This window comes from Agrilus planipennis, unplaced genomic scaffold (assembly GCF_000699045.2).
Source record: "Agrilus planipennis isolate EAB-ADULT unplaced genomic scaffold, Apla_2.0 scaffold59, whole genome shotgun sequence".
In the NCBI taxonomy this organism is placed as follows: Eukaryota; Metazoa; Arthropoda; class Insecta; order Coleoptera; family Buprestidae; genus Agrilus; species Agrilus planipennis.
In genome coordinates, this window is record NW_020438942.1 from 197343 (window position 1) to 212116 (window position 14774).

At 35.0% G+C, this 14774-nt stretch overlaps 2 protein-coding genes across 6 annotated transcripts; both read left to right on the forward strand.

The window, feature by feature from the left end:
- Nucleotides 1-129: 129 nt before the first annotated feature.
- On the forward strand, nucleotides 130-6271 carry LOC108737916 (aminopeptidase N-like). 5 transcript variants are annotated; one of them, XM_018471103.2, is made up of 13 exons: nucleotides 130-182; nucleotides 942-1204; nucleotides 1260-2107; nucleotides 2166-2321; nucleotides 2376-2675; nucleotides 2751-2934; nucleotides 3021-3256; nucleotides 3468-3829; nucleotides 3887-4164; nucleotides 5099-5298; nucleotides 5357-5527; nucleotides 5588-5807; nucleotides 5900-6271. In XM_018471103.2, the coding sequence occupies exons 2-13, from the start codon at nucleotides 1004-1006 to the stop codon at nucleotides 6047-6049; spliced, it is 3306 nt and encodes a 1101-aa protein (XP_018326605.1). In that variant the 5' UTR covers nucleotides 130-182; nucleotides 942-1003; the 3' UTR covers nucleotides 6050-6271. The 5 variants fall into 5 exon arrangements, with proteins under 5 accessions (XP_018326605.1, XP_025830385.1, XP_025830386.1 ...); XM_025974600.1 differs by lacking the exon at nucleotides 130-182 and adding an exon at nucleotides 512-609; XM_025974601.1 differs by lacking the exon at nucleotides 130-182 and adding an exon at nucleotides 525-623.
- Nucleotides 6272-7518: 1247 nt separating this feature from the next.
- LOC108737917 (tetratricopeptide repeat protein 21B) lies at nucleotides 7519-13469 on the forward strand. Its single transcript, XM_018471104.2, has 8 exons — nucleotides 7519-7785; nucleotides 8621-10958; nucleotides 11045-11464; nucleotides 11529-11698; nucleotides 11796-11900; nucleotides 11976-12150; nucleotides 12440-12658; nucleotides 12715-13469. The coding sequence occupies exons 2-8, from the start codon at nucleotides 8774-8776 to the stop codon at nucleotides 13368-13370; spliced, it is 3930 nt and encodes a 1309-aa protein (XP_018326606.1). The 5' UTR covers nucleotides 7519-7785; nucleotides 8621-8773; the 3' UTR covers nucleotides 13371-13469.
- The last annotated feature ends 1305 nt before the right edge of the window (nucleotides 13470-14774 follow it).

The following is a 14774-nucleotide window of genomic DNA, read 5'->3' on the forward strand; positions in this document are numbered from 1 at the left end:
TTATCGATTTTTTTAAATGGAAAAGATCTTGTTTGATCTTCAGGTGGGTACATGATGTAGTACTATTTTAGCAGTGACTTTAATCATAAGAACACCAAGACTCAATAATTCAAATATTTATACATTTATTAATTTTGAATGGTTAAGCTGCTGAAGAAGTTTTTTACACTTTCTTTTTTAACGTAAGTACATAATAGTTTATAATGCTTAAAGGGTTATAAAAAGTAGTAGTAATAATATCGTTTTCCGAAAAGTTTACTTTATTCAAACGAAAGTTCATTATATAGCTATTTGTGAAAAAATGGACACATAATCATTTTCTTATATAAGAAAAACTGCTTAGAAAACCAAATATTAGGAAATAATTTCAGGGTTAACACAATATTAACGACTTTATTGAAGTACAGTACTGTGATAATTATTATGTTTACCTCACTTAGGATCATGTGATTGCAACAATTGTTTGAATAATGTTTTACACCTTTTCCAAATCATAAAAATACAACGGTTTTCAGGTCCGATTTCAGTAAAAGTTTACTATTGCTCGGTCTCTTAGTTGTGTTCTTATCAAAAGTTTTCTCAATTTTTCAACATGGAGTAGGTAGAAAAGTGAGTACAGGCATGTAAGCAAGTTTTCATAAAACAATAAAAATGCCAATAACATTTTTCAATGCTTGTTATACTAGCACATACATGCATGTATAATTACACTTGTAAAAAAGTAATTTATCGTTATCCAGCCTCAATTAATACGTTTAGGTGGCCATGCCGATATAACTGCTCGTAGCGAACGGTATTTTATGTAATTTGTTATATCTGATATGAAAACAATGCGCTATTAAATTTTTGATTTACAAACATGTTAGTCAGCATTGCATCTTAAGTAGGAGTACCTTCAAACAAGAGAGAAGCTACAATTTTTTTTATGTTTGCACTTGTAGGTTTAGTCTGTGAATCAAACCATAATATCTACCCATAAAAACAAAAATAACAAGTGAGTGTCATGGGGAAAAGAAGCATTGCAGTGACGACCAGCAGGAGTGAGTTTTTGCCAGCAGAGGGTGAAAATAATGAGTACGAACGACAAGGTGGATGCTTTGTTACCACCAAGAGGGCATTACTATTGGTCTTTTTGGCAATTGCTTGTTTCATCGTTCTCGCACTCTTAATGTATTATTACGGACCTAACAGTAAAGAAAATGAGGTGAGACCGTCATCTATTTCGAATATTTATACGTAATTTCCAAAAAAAATTGTAGGCGGTGTCGTCAGAAAAACCTGACATTGAGAATCTTATCAACAAGTCGATTGAAAGCGTGACATCCGACTCTCTACGCCTACCATCTCATGTATATCCGACGTTTTATAAATTACGAATTCAGCCGTATTTAAAAGAGGAAGAACCGGAAAAGAATTTTACGTTCGTAGGAAAAGTTATCATCGGGATTCGATGCACTAAAAGAACCAAAACAATCGTTATGAATGCCGGAAACATTCAAATTGGACATTCCGATGTCAGAGTCTATACCAAAAAAATACTAATAAAATCCCTTTCCCAAGTAAAAGAAGCTCCAAGTAACATGACTACTCAAGAACAACAACAAGAAAATATTTCCGATAGTAGTACTGCTCCAACTTCAGCTATTCCTTCAACAACCCAAAAACCTACAGAAGGTGTTTCCACCACTAGCGTTATAACGAAAGAATCGGTTAATTTTACGGCAAGTTCAACCACCGAAGACATTCCAACATCTACATCAAAAGAGGCAACAACAGCCTCTCCACTTTCTGATAATGGTCTTCCAACCACCTTGCCTTCAAGTGCAACAACACCAAAATCGTCCACTGTTGCTTCATCGACCACTGAAAAATCAAAGCAAGTGAATGCCAGTTCTTCATCACCCGTGCTGTCCAAAGGTAATATCGTTGAAGTTCCAGTAGAATTTATAGATAACATCCCTGTTTCCACAAAACTTGTAATCACTGTTGGACAACTGTTGGAAGTTGAGGTAAATTATACCATTGAAATAAAATTTTCGGGAAACATTTCCGACCATTTAGTTGGTTTATATAAAGCGCCTTATATTGATTCGTCAGGAAAGGAAAGGTAATTTGATAGAAATAAAAAGGCCCAAGTGTGACTAGAATGTCCTTTTCCCTTATAGATGGATTATCAATACCAATTTTATGCCTGTATATGCCAGAAACGTTTTCCCGTGTTTTGATGAACCTTCACTGAAAACTACTTTTGAAATAAGTATAGCCCGGAAAGAGAATATGACTGCACTTTCTAACATGCCTTTAAAAGAAACTGAGAATAAGTGAGAGCTTCTAGGAAAATGTTTCGATTTGTTACTTTATTCTTAAATTTATAGATCGGAAGACGGCTGGGTCTGGGATCATTTTGTAAAAACTCCAAAAATGACAACATACTCCTTAGCTTTCTCGGTAGGTGATTTGGATAATAGAGAAGTTTCTCGAGAAACCCCACAATTTCGAATATGGGCTGTGGATAAACTACACGAATCAAACTATTCAGCTGAAATGTCGGTGAAAGCATTGAACTATCTGGAAGACTATTTTGGAATGAAATACCCTTTACCAAAATTAGATTTTGTTGTGGTACCCGATTTGGTTGAAGATGCTGTTGAAAGTTGGGGTTTGGTGGCGTTTAGGTATTCCTTTATCATAGCAAACTATTTAAGCTATGAGAATAGTTAATATTTTATTTTCACTTTAATACTCTATAGAGATCAAGCACTTCTGGTGGATCCAAAATCAGAAAATTGGGAAATTAAGTCGAACATTTTACGAAATTTGGCCGAACCGCTGTCGCATCAATGGTTTGGTAAATTGGTCACGATGAGCAATTGGTCAGACTTCTGGTTAAGGGAAGGCATAGGAAAATTTTTGGCTTTTGGTGTTGTACAGTCTGTAAGTACATATAAATACTGTTATGGACCGAGTTATAAATTTGTTATAGATATGGAGTATCCATTTTTATACGTGTTAAATTTTAGATAGATTCTGAGATTGGTTTTTTGGACACATATGTAATTGATAACATACCTATTTTATATGCTGATAGTTTGAAAACAACTAAGAAATTGTACTATGGTATTGAAAATATTGGTCAACTAAAAGAAATGTATAATAGTGGTATAGTGAATAAAGGAACAGCTTTACTGAGAATGCTAAACTTCACGTTATCAGGATCCGTTTTCAAAAAGGGAACCCAGGATTTCATAAAGAAATGGTAAATTCTGGATTATTTTATTTTCTAATTCTATATTATTCTTGGAGCTGTGATCCAGAAGGATTATTATGCTGAGTCTTTTTGTGTTTAATTGTTGACGCCTTCTTGAGTTTTAAAGATGTGTGAACAGTGAACATTTAATCTACTTATCACTGGTTGTTATTATGATTAATCATATACATCATGATTTTATAAGACAATGAAAATTTAGGTCCTTTGAATCAACAAGTGAAGAAGAATACTGGAATGCTTTAGATAAGATCGTGTCTGATCAGAAGATATTACCGGAAAACATCACTGTTAAAGCCTTCATGAATAGTTGGACTAGACAAGCTGGTTATCCAATAGTAACAATCAACTCCATCAATACGTCTGGTCAGATTTTATTACATCAGCAGAGATTTGTGGAAGGAAACACTGACAGCGATAATGTTTGGATAATTCCACTCTCTTATATAACAAAATCTAATTCAACACTTGGCAGAGTTTGGTTAAATGGTGAAAAAGATAAGAAAGTTGATATTGAACTTTCTAATTCTAATGATTCGTGGATACTTTTTAATGCTGATGCTGGTGAACATATAAACAGTCTTGTGCCTTTGCTTCTTGAATAAAATATGCAATTTTTAGGGTTCTATAGAGTGAATTATGATAATGAAAATTGGAACAAACTTTTGAATCAAATTAACTCAGATCCATCGGAGATACCTTCATCTTGTCGCGCACAATTGCTATCCGACGCATTCGAATTGGCTTACAAAGGCATCATAAGTTACGAAATACCTTTAGACTTTACGAAATATTTGGAGAAGAATGAAAGACAATTTGCTCCATGGGAAGCTGCCATGAGGAGTTTTCATAATATAGAATATATCATAAGAAGATCTATGCATTTTGGAAAATTGCAGGTACCTTTATAGGAAACTAGCGACCCGCCCCAGCTTCGCACGGGTGCAATGCTGTTACTAAATATGTATATTTTTCTTTTGTTTAGATTATTATCGAGAAGGGGAAATATTCAAAAGACACCCCCTGAACATACTAAATATACTACAGCATGTCTTTATATACAACATTCACAGTTTTTTTGTCATTAGACAATACAAACCGGCCTCCCGGCCGGTACCGCCGCAACCGCTATGTCCCTGCATTTTAAATCTGTAATATCTTCGAAAATATTCATTTAAATTACATGCTGTAAAGGGCCATATTGATCTATATTAAATGCACAATGTATTTAAGGTACTTAATTGGATAAGAATTAATGCTGTATTGCCTACAATCGCTTCGTAAATAAGTCATTATTTCTCATAAAAAGTAAAGGATAAAAATGGTTATTGTGGGTTATCCCTAAGAGATAGACATATACCATCGCGGACTTTTTTGTAGACCCTTTTAAGATGTACAATATTGTAGTACATTATTTTGATCTATCTCGTAGGGTTCAGCCAGCGTTTGCAATGTAAGCGCAAAAAATGTGTTTATTTACGACATCACATTAGAAACCTCTAAAATTATCAGTGCTTCCCTACTATATTATGCATGTATTATACATATAAACCTTCCTCTTGAATCACTCTATCTTTTAAACAAAACCGCATCAAAATCCGTTGCGTAGTTTTAAAGATTTCAGCATACATAGGGACAGACAGCGGGAAAGCGAATTTGTTTTATACTATATAGTGATATCGAAAAAAGATGTTTTTAATCAAATAATTATATGCTCATCGAATCTTTCATCATCATCATCATGATCAGAAGGTCGTCCAAACTAAAATTTAGACAATCCAAGTAGAATGAGTTATCACTTTTGTAATGATTAAGTTTTATATCTCATTTTAGGCATACGTCAGGAAATTAATAAAGGTATCATTTAAAGAAATGGGATTTAATGAAAAAACAAATGAGTCACTCAATACAAAAAAGCTAAGGAAACGTATAATTGAAGCTGCATGTTTTGCACGTCATCAACCATGCTTGAAGTGGGCCGAAAATAAATTTGATGAATGGACTCAAACGTCCGACCCGGATAAAGATAATCCGTAAAAAATGATTCCCTTCTTGCATAAAGTACGTTTTTAGGAAACGCATTTATTGTAGAATACCATATACATTCCGAAAAGTTGTGATGTGTAACGCCATAAAAATGGGCGGAGAAAGCGAATGGGAATTCGTTTGGAACAGAACTTTATCTTATAGAACAACACCTGCAGATCTAAAAATAATGTATCTCAGCCTAGGGTGTTCGAGAGATCCATGGATAATTAAAAGGTTACAATAAATTATAAAAAGTATTTCTTTTTTGATGTCTGTTGTGCTTAATTCTTACAGATACTTATTCAAATCCATAAATGGAAGTGTAGCACTGCAGGATATCCCGTACGTCTGGAAATCCATAACCCATCCCGTAGGAATCGACGTTGGTGTTCAGTTTGTGCGGGAAAATTGGCAGAAGATCCATGACACGTTTGCGGATGAAGATTATACGATTCTTATCAGTATTATAAACGAATTTTTCGGAAAACTATCGACCAAGTCGGATTTGGAAGATGTGAGTTTCTATTCAGTTTCTCTTCCAAGTCATCGGATGAAGAACGGGAAAAATTTAGAATAGAACACTAAAATTTTTTTGTGTTGTTGCAGTTAACGATGTTGTACAAGGAGCATGAAACCAAGTTGGGAAAAATATCACCCGTCATGTTGAATGTAGTAGAAAGAATCAAAACTCGAATCGCATGGGCTGATACTAATATGGAAACCGTTGTGTCGTGGATAGAAAATAATATACGATAGTACAACCATTTTACTCGTGGAAGAAGAATGAATAATATTTTATTTTGTACAAAATCGAAATCTTATAATTCAGATGTACTTATAAATAATTCTACTGCAGGTAGTCGATTGTGATTGTAAAGATATAGTTTGTAAAATGTAGTTTATGTTTTGGTATATTTATACATACGTCTACTGTTTCTCTTTTTTTTTAATAAAATGATGAAGATATGGAGAAGTCAATTAAATTTTTATTTACGTAAATGGATAGTAATAGTACAGTTTTTATACAGAAGAAGATGGAAAACTTTTACAGAGACTTTTTGGTGTTTCACTCTCCCTAGGTAACGCTGGTGGGCGGGTAGTCTGATTTACACTATGGTGCAAATCTGGGAGATAGTGTGGAAGGAGCTCATCAAGAAGTGGTGGTTGGAGTGAGAAAGATGAAACGGATAGAAGAGTAATGAATAAAGTAATCATCTGTGGTATATCATTATTGCCCAAACAAGAGATCCACGGAAGAATTTGGACTAGGGCAGATAGGCCTGGAATTGAATCAGACTTAACCTGAAGGCATGCCACTGATTTCAAATCGGAGTATTTACAAGGTAGAATTGCTACTGAATAGAAATAATATTTTAAATTGAAAAATACTGTGCACAGTGAAGACATGAGTTCATAGAAATTTAGACAATGTATCGAGGGAAAACGAGTTATCGGTAAATCAAGGATGCCTGCGGGTATAGGTAATTATGTGAAGATGAATTTCCAGGTAAGGCAAACAATAAAATTTAAGTAGAAAGGAAACATGAGGCATGCAAAAGAATTGAAGTTGAATTTACGTTGGAATAAGTTGATAGCAGTATTTAACATATTTTACAGAAATAAAAATCTATAGTATAATAAATATGTTTTCCTCATCACTTCAGTATTTAACAACTATTTCTGGTACCTATGTACAATGAAATTAATTACTTAATAGATTTGGGGACTAATGCATCTACCCCTTTAGAACTACAAACTCAACCAATCAAAATCAACTTCGACAATGAATGAGAGTCTAAGAGAATGTGGTAGTCTCGATTCCGAATCTTGCCGAAGTGTTGTGTTATTGACCCAGTGAAGACAATAAGTCAAGAAGAATCTTTAAAGCTATTCTTAAACGAATTTCGAAAGATTTGAAGAAAATTACTGACTTTAGGAAAAATGTGTAGTGTTTTCAAATATGAACATATCAGCATTTCAGATATGAGCCTGGTTCTGAAACTAGTAATTTACTTTTTATTCAAAGAATAGTTCGACAAGATTCGGATTCGTCGACAACACATCTGCTTGAGTCTTGTGAATGTTACTAGGCGACAGACCGAATTCCACGAACGCAAACAGAAAGTCGAACGTTAAGCTGACGTTTTCTGTTTTTTTTTTCTGTTAATACAGTAAGGATATTTTTGAATATTTAAAAAAATATTAATTGTTTTTAGCTCTTATTTCAGCGTTTCTTTTTGTATTTTAGTGCCTCTTAGTTGTCTAACATGGCTTCATATCTGTCTGTCCGACCGCTTGTAGAAATTGCACGTAGAGCATTAAAAACTACTTATAATTTAACGGAAAATCAACAAGAACATATATTTTATATTCCGTTAAATTCGAAAAAGGCTTTCGTAGAATACAGGTTAAGTGATAACGTTTATGAACTCCATTATACTTTTGTACCTGATGATTATAAAGGTAAAGGGATTGGAAAAATTTTGGCAGAGGTAGGAATATCAAAAAAATGTTCTTATAGATTCATATTCAAATAACAAAAATATGTTGGAAATTGAACAGTCTAAAATACCACATTATTTAAAATCGTTTCATAAAATTTCAAGGAACTTTCTGCTGTATAATATTAAATACTTTGCATTTTTATATCTCATCAGTTAATTTATAAATCTTTAAAGCTAACAATTCTCTGAATGTAATAAAAGTTTATCATATTCATGAAATTTAGTAAATCAAGTGAGGTCTTTTAGACTACTTTAAATAAATTAAAAGCAATACCATAAAGATTCATTCATTAGTTGCTTTTTATTCTTTAAAAACTCTTCTGAAAGTTCATATGCGGTTCTGGTGTGCTTTTCTATGAAAATTCCTTTTTATTTATTAAAAAAATAAACTTATGTGGTTCTGGGTCAGCTTTCTTCCCTTTTTTATTTGTAGAGAACTGTAAATGTAGGCGATATACATACAGGGTGAGTCATTTTAATGTACCTTGAATGTCAAGGTCGACACTATACTCAAGGTCACAGCAAATTAACCTTTTAAACGTTCTTTCCCAAAATTATGATATCCAAATAAGATATTTTATTGCCTCAAGATAAATGACTTACCTACTCTGTATGAGTATTGAATATTAATCTGATAACACTTCTTCAATTTGTGAAGTTAAAATATTTAAATGACGTGAACACACCCAACTTCTTTGAGGTAAAATTTTAAGAAGTCCAAGAATATTTACCTGAAAAAAGTTCAGAGCTTTCTTCATTTAATGTTGAATTCAGGGTGATTATGTATAAGTTAATACTGTATTTAAACTATTGTGTGTTACAGAAAACATTCGACTACATTGCAAGCAGAAATAAGAAAATGTCAATTAGCTGTGATTTCTTGAAGAATGTTTACGAGAAGAACAAGGACAAGTATAAAGAGTATTACGTCGAAAGCAATTAGTTTTATTAATTCGTTCCGTTGTTGTCATTTAAGATGGATGAAATTTTGTTAAAGGGCAAAGTGTACTATTATTCGCGCGAAAAACTATATCATTCAATGTTGCAAGCATGCGAAGAAGGTGTAAATAAATTCAAAGGGAACCTCTCTTTTAACTTCTATAGGGCCGTTGCCCTTTTGCTGTGCAATCGTTTCCACGAAAGCGTTCCCAAGTTACAAACTCTTCAATTGGAGGACGATTTTCGGTTAGCTTCACTTTTAGCCTTAGTTTACATTTACGAGGTCGGTGAATTGAAAGATGCCAGTATTTTTCCTCATCTTTACTCACAGATAGAGGACTGTAAATTAACAGCGAATTCTGAAGATTTGATGGAATCCGCGTACGTTTCTTTCCTGTTCGAAAACTACCAAACGGCTTATGAGTATGTCACAAAATCGATCAAACTCAATCCGACATACTACAACTTGGTGCTTAAAGGATGGATCGAGTTGCGATTGTCAGAAATCGATTTTAAAATTTCTTACAAGCCGAGGGACTCCTTTGAGATGGCCCTTGAGAAGGAAGGTGGCATGGACGCGATCATTGGATTGTCGAAGTGCTTTTGTAATACCGGAAAGTACGAAGAAGCCCTAAGTCTCCTCAATAAGGGCTCATCCCAGTATTTTGATGCCGATTTCCACCTGGTGCAGAAGTTGGAGGTCTTCTTCGTGTCTCAAAATTGGGAACAGTTTGCTGAAGTGTACAGACGCCTGCAGGATACTGAGAAACCGCACTTGGAGTCCATGAATCTCCATATTGTAAAGCTGATTTGCGTGGATTCCAACTATAACGAAGCTGCAAGTTGCATCGACGAAATGATGAATTATGTGGAGAAGTTGGAACCGAAAAATTCCGCATTTTTAAACGATTGCGCAAAATTGTATTCGCGAATCTGCGATAGGAGTATCATCATACTGACAAGATCATTTAGGCTAATCGAAATGGCCGTTCAGATCTCCCCCAATAAACACGAATATTTGGCGGAATTAGGTTATCAGTGTTATCTTCAAGGAAAACTCCAGGACGCGATTAGATACTATAAGCTCGCTGTCAAAATAAACGAATCCTCTGTTTCTGCATTGACGGAGATGACTTTGTGTGAGTTAAATTTAAACGGAAAAACGAATCAATTGGTGAGTCAAATAGAGTTTCTTCTAGAGATCCAGGAGACTGAGTCAACATTACTTCAGTACTTGGCTTCAAAAATAGCAAGTAGTTCTGCCGAATCCAAGAATTTACTTAGAAAAGCTCTCGAAGGACAAGTAAAGAAGGTCGAGAATTATTCCTTCTCTACAAGATACCTTCGTGTCCTAGATCCAGATTTTCTATTGGTTCTCGTTAACGAAATGTTAAACACTCTTCAAAACACGTCGGAAGATGAACATAAAATAGCTGCCGATCCCGACATATTATTTCTTATTGAAATAATTAAAGGTGCAGTAAAAGCCTGTCCGGGATTCTTTTCCGCGACATTTTTACTCGCCAAATTGAATTACATGGCTGGAAAACTGACCGAAACTCAGAATATTTTAAATCGGATAATAAACGATTTAAAGAATACCTCCAGCAATACCTACCTTTTGCTTGCACAAACCCAGATCAAACAAGGATGCCACGAATCTGCTATGCACAATTTGGAAATGGGTCTAAGTAACGACTTTACAATACGAGACAGTGCGCTGTACCATTTTCTTATGGGAAACGTATCAACCAAACACGAAAAGTACGACGAAGCAATTAAACATTTAAAGACAGCTCTGAAACTCTTCAATTCCAAAAATAAATCTTTATCTGATTCAATGCCAACGCTACTGAAGAGGGTGACCGTATACAAAGAGTTGGTGCAAGTTTACCTGAAGACCAATCAGTTCAACAAAGCTGCCGATCTGTTGCAAGAAGCTGTGGAAGAGTTCAAGGAAACTCCCGATGAATCCAGTGTATTTCTGATGAGTGCCGATTTTGCCTTGATGAACGGGGAGACAAGGACTGCCATTAACATGTTGGAAAAAATCGCACCCGACGACCCATGTTATGTTCAAGCAAAAATTAAACTGGCATCCATTATGTTGGATAAAAGACGAGACAAGAACGCTTATTTAAACTGCTACAAGGAAGTGGTACATAATAGCAGATCTGCAGAAGGTTATGTTCTACTGGGGGATGCTTATTTAAACATATTAGGTATGAAACACTTTTTTATGTATTAATTTGCCTATTGCATGCGTGAATGTTGAATTGGATTATATTGTCGTTTGTATACTTTATAGAGCCTGAAGAAGCAATTAAGGCTTACGAAAAAGCCTTAAAGGTGAGTCCTAACGATCCCAATTTGACATCGCGAATGGGAAAGGCTCTCGTATTGACGCATCGATACAAGAAAGCTTGCGAGTTTTACAAAAGTGCCATAAAATCTACCGACAACAAAGCATTGAAAATCGAACTAGCAGAATTATTTATACAGATCAATGATATGGACACGGCTGAAGAGTTCCTCACATCGGAAATGTCGAGGGAAGAAAGCAAAAATGACGACAATATAGACGCCCTAAAGTACAAAACGAAGCTTTCAAATTTACTAGCAGAAATCCAGATACAGAAGAATAATATCGATGGAGCATTGGAAACTCTGAAAGGTGCAGTTGCCAATCAAGCGAAGATCAGGAGGAAGTTGGCTTTTGAACAGACGGGTAAGTTTCCATAAATGTAGCTACTAGAATAACCTTGACGTTATTATCCATATCTCTGTTGCAGATGTTCCCGAAGAAGAAATAAATTTGGCAATAGAACTGGACCTGAAAATAGCTAACCTTTACCTCTCGCAGTGCGAGTACAATCAAGCAATTATGTATCAAAAGGATGCGCTCACCCTGAAGCAGAATAACAAGGATGTGTTGACGATTCTGGCTAAAACTTACGTTCAGGTATAATTAGAAAAGATTAAAAATGTAAAGACTAACAACTGTATTAACTTCTTCATTAAGAATTACCTTTTACAAGAACCGTTTATCCCTGTTTAAGATTAACGAAATGGAAAGATGTAATGAGATCTGCAACGCTCTTCTGAAATTGGAACCAGACAATGAAACTGCTCTAATACTATTAGCAGATATCGCTTTCCACAAAGTGAGCACCTAAAATTGATTAAAAATCAATTTGTAGGTACGTAATAAATTTTCTAATGTTGTTGCTCTATTTAAGGTGGATTTTGAAACAGCCATGGCTAACTTTTCCAATTTAGTCAGCAAGAATCCGACAAACTGGAAAGCATTGGAACGACTAATTGAAACGCTTAGGCGATTAGGAATCACTGAACAAGCATCACAGTATCTCGAAAAATCAGAACAGGCTTTAGAATTTCCTAGCAAAAATACAGGCAAGAGAAAAATTTACTTAAACTGATGAAAAAACCAATTGAATCAGAAATTGGAGTTTATTAAATAAACCAAATTAGGCTATCTTAAGTTGAAATCCCTTTTTCCCTAAGCTAGATCTAAATTCTTTAGGTTTAGGGAAATTTCCCCAGACCTTATACCACTGGCTAAAAGACGTTAGTAGACATCTGTCTTCCCCTTGTTTACTTTAGTCTGTCATCTAGTGAATATATTCAATAGAAGTTATTTTAAGAAGTATTCAAATTTACCGGTTTTCTTTTATTATTAAAGGATTTTGTTACTGTTCGGGTCTGTATCATTGGTACTTGGGAAATCCGAATGTTGCACTCAAGAGCTTTAACAATGCCCGCCAGGATACTGAATGGAGCAAAAACGCCCTCGTAAATATGATAGAAATATGCTTAAGTACGGGAGACGAAATACTTGCAGATAATTTAAATATGGACGACCTGGAGTATAAAGATTCAAGAACCATGGCTTTGAAAACTGGTAAATTTTTGTGTACCTTTTGCTTATGCAGAAGTATTTTTATTTTTCCATTTTAGCGGAGAGACTTCTAAAGGAACTGAAGCAGCAAACCATAAGAGAACCAGAGTACAAACTGAAATTCAGGTTACTTTCCAATTTTCATCTTTTGGCTTATAAGGAAAGGACTCAAATAGAGGCAGCTCTAGAGAATTTTGTGACAATGGCGTCGGAAGATGCTCTCAAAGAGCATGTTGGGGTGGTTTTGGGCTTAGCCTCTGCCTACACTCTTCTAAAACAATCCCAAAGGGCCAAAACACAACTCAAAAGGTTATTCAAACATAACTGGACGTACGAGGAAGCGGAGTATCTGGAAAGATGTTGGATCCTTCACGCCGATTATCATATGCAATCGTCGAAATACGATTTAGCTTCAGATTTATTAAAAAAGGTTTTGAAATACAACAAATCATGTGTAAAGGCTTACGAGAATTTGGGCCTGATCAGTGAGAAGGAACAGAGTTATAAGGAGGCTGCCAATTATTATGGAAATGCTTGGAAATTGGGCGGAAAATCAAATCCCGCAGTTGGATACAAACTTGCTTTTTGCTTCATGAAGTGTAAGAAATACGCAGATGCCATAGAAACATCCCAAACTGTACTCTCACTTGATCCAAACTATCCAAAAATCAAAAAAGACGTTTTGGACAAATCACTTAATAATTTGAGAACTTGAACCATTATTCACTGATGTTGTAATTCGAAATAGTACAGTCAATGTATTGTATGTAAATAGTTTCGTTTTTATTAGATGAAATAAAATATTTTTGCACAAGGTTTTTCCTATGAATGAGCGACTTTTAATGCGAATGAGTTTTTTTTTTCAATTAAAACCTTTAAATGAGCCTGTAAATTGAAGAATTCAGTGACCTTAATGGAATTCAGCAGACGTTTAGTTTAAAAATCAAAAGGACCCTTTCTAAAACATACGGGGAGATGCAGTGATTTAGACCCAAATTTCATATTGAGTTTTTGTTACAAAGTATTGTTTTGTAGTATATGGGTTAAGGAACCAATGAAGTTCAGATAATATTTACGTCGTGGAGCATCTTTCATCACAAACAGTTTCGTAAATAATACTGCATTTAGTGATAGATGTATAAAAGTAGCTTTGGTGATCAGTAAAATTTCCTTCTAACACTCTATATGGCAATATCAAAATCGAACCGATATTCCTAACCTACAAATCAAATTCACCAAACGAGTCATCAACAACAACAACCCCATCGTAACATAAACTCTATCCCAAGAAGAATAACAGGCAAATCCAAAAACGAAGTCCCCTTGCCTTGTGCCAAATTATTGACAATCTCCCTGACGAAATCCTTGACTACTAAAATCTACCCAATCAATTCAAATAATACACATACAGATACACACACAGACACCATCACCAACTACAAATACAGTTAATACAACACAATAATAGTTCCTATAACGGCCTGAGGTAGAGAGGTTTTAGTGGATAGGTCCGAGGACACCGGCTGGTCGTACGGACGCCTGGGTGCCTTTTGAAGATTTACGCTCTTCCACGAATACAATAAAGGCCATATAACTCATTTATTTTTAATAATACTGATGTTGCACTACCTACAAAACTTGAACTCATGCTGGCGTAACAAATGTAGAAAAGCACAGTGTATCAGGTCGATTTTACATTTTTTTTTATTACAAATTCTGATAATTTTATTGGGTTTTTTCTCTAGGTTTATGCACGCTGTTTTTAATCTTCTTCGTGTAACTCTTGAACACCTTGGTCCCGTGAGAAGGTACGACTATAGAATGGCGACTTCCGTATGGTAACATCTTGTTGGGTTGTAGATGGGGAAACGTTCTTATATTCTGTTGTTCGTAGATCCTTTTGTAATGGTCAAAAATATTCAGGTTCGCTAATCTATCAGCTTTCGTTTTGCACGATTGCAGTATATAGACTGGAGATCTGTTTTTCTGCGGTTTCATGCTGTCCTCGAGGATCGCACGAAGCTTCCTTCTCGCCTGTTCGGAATCATACACAGGCACCGGTTCAAATTCATCGTCATCCTCGGTATCGTGGTTGTTGGAGGATGAAGAGATTTGTCGA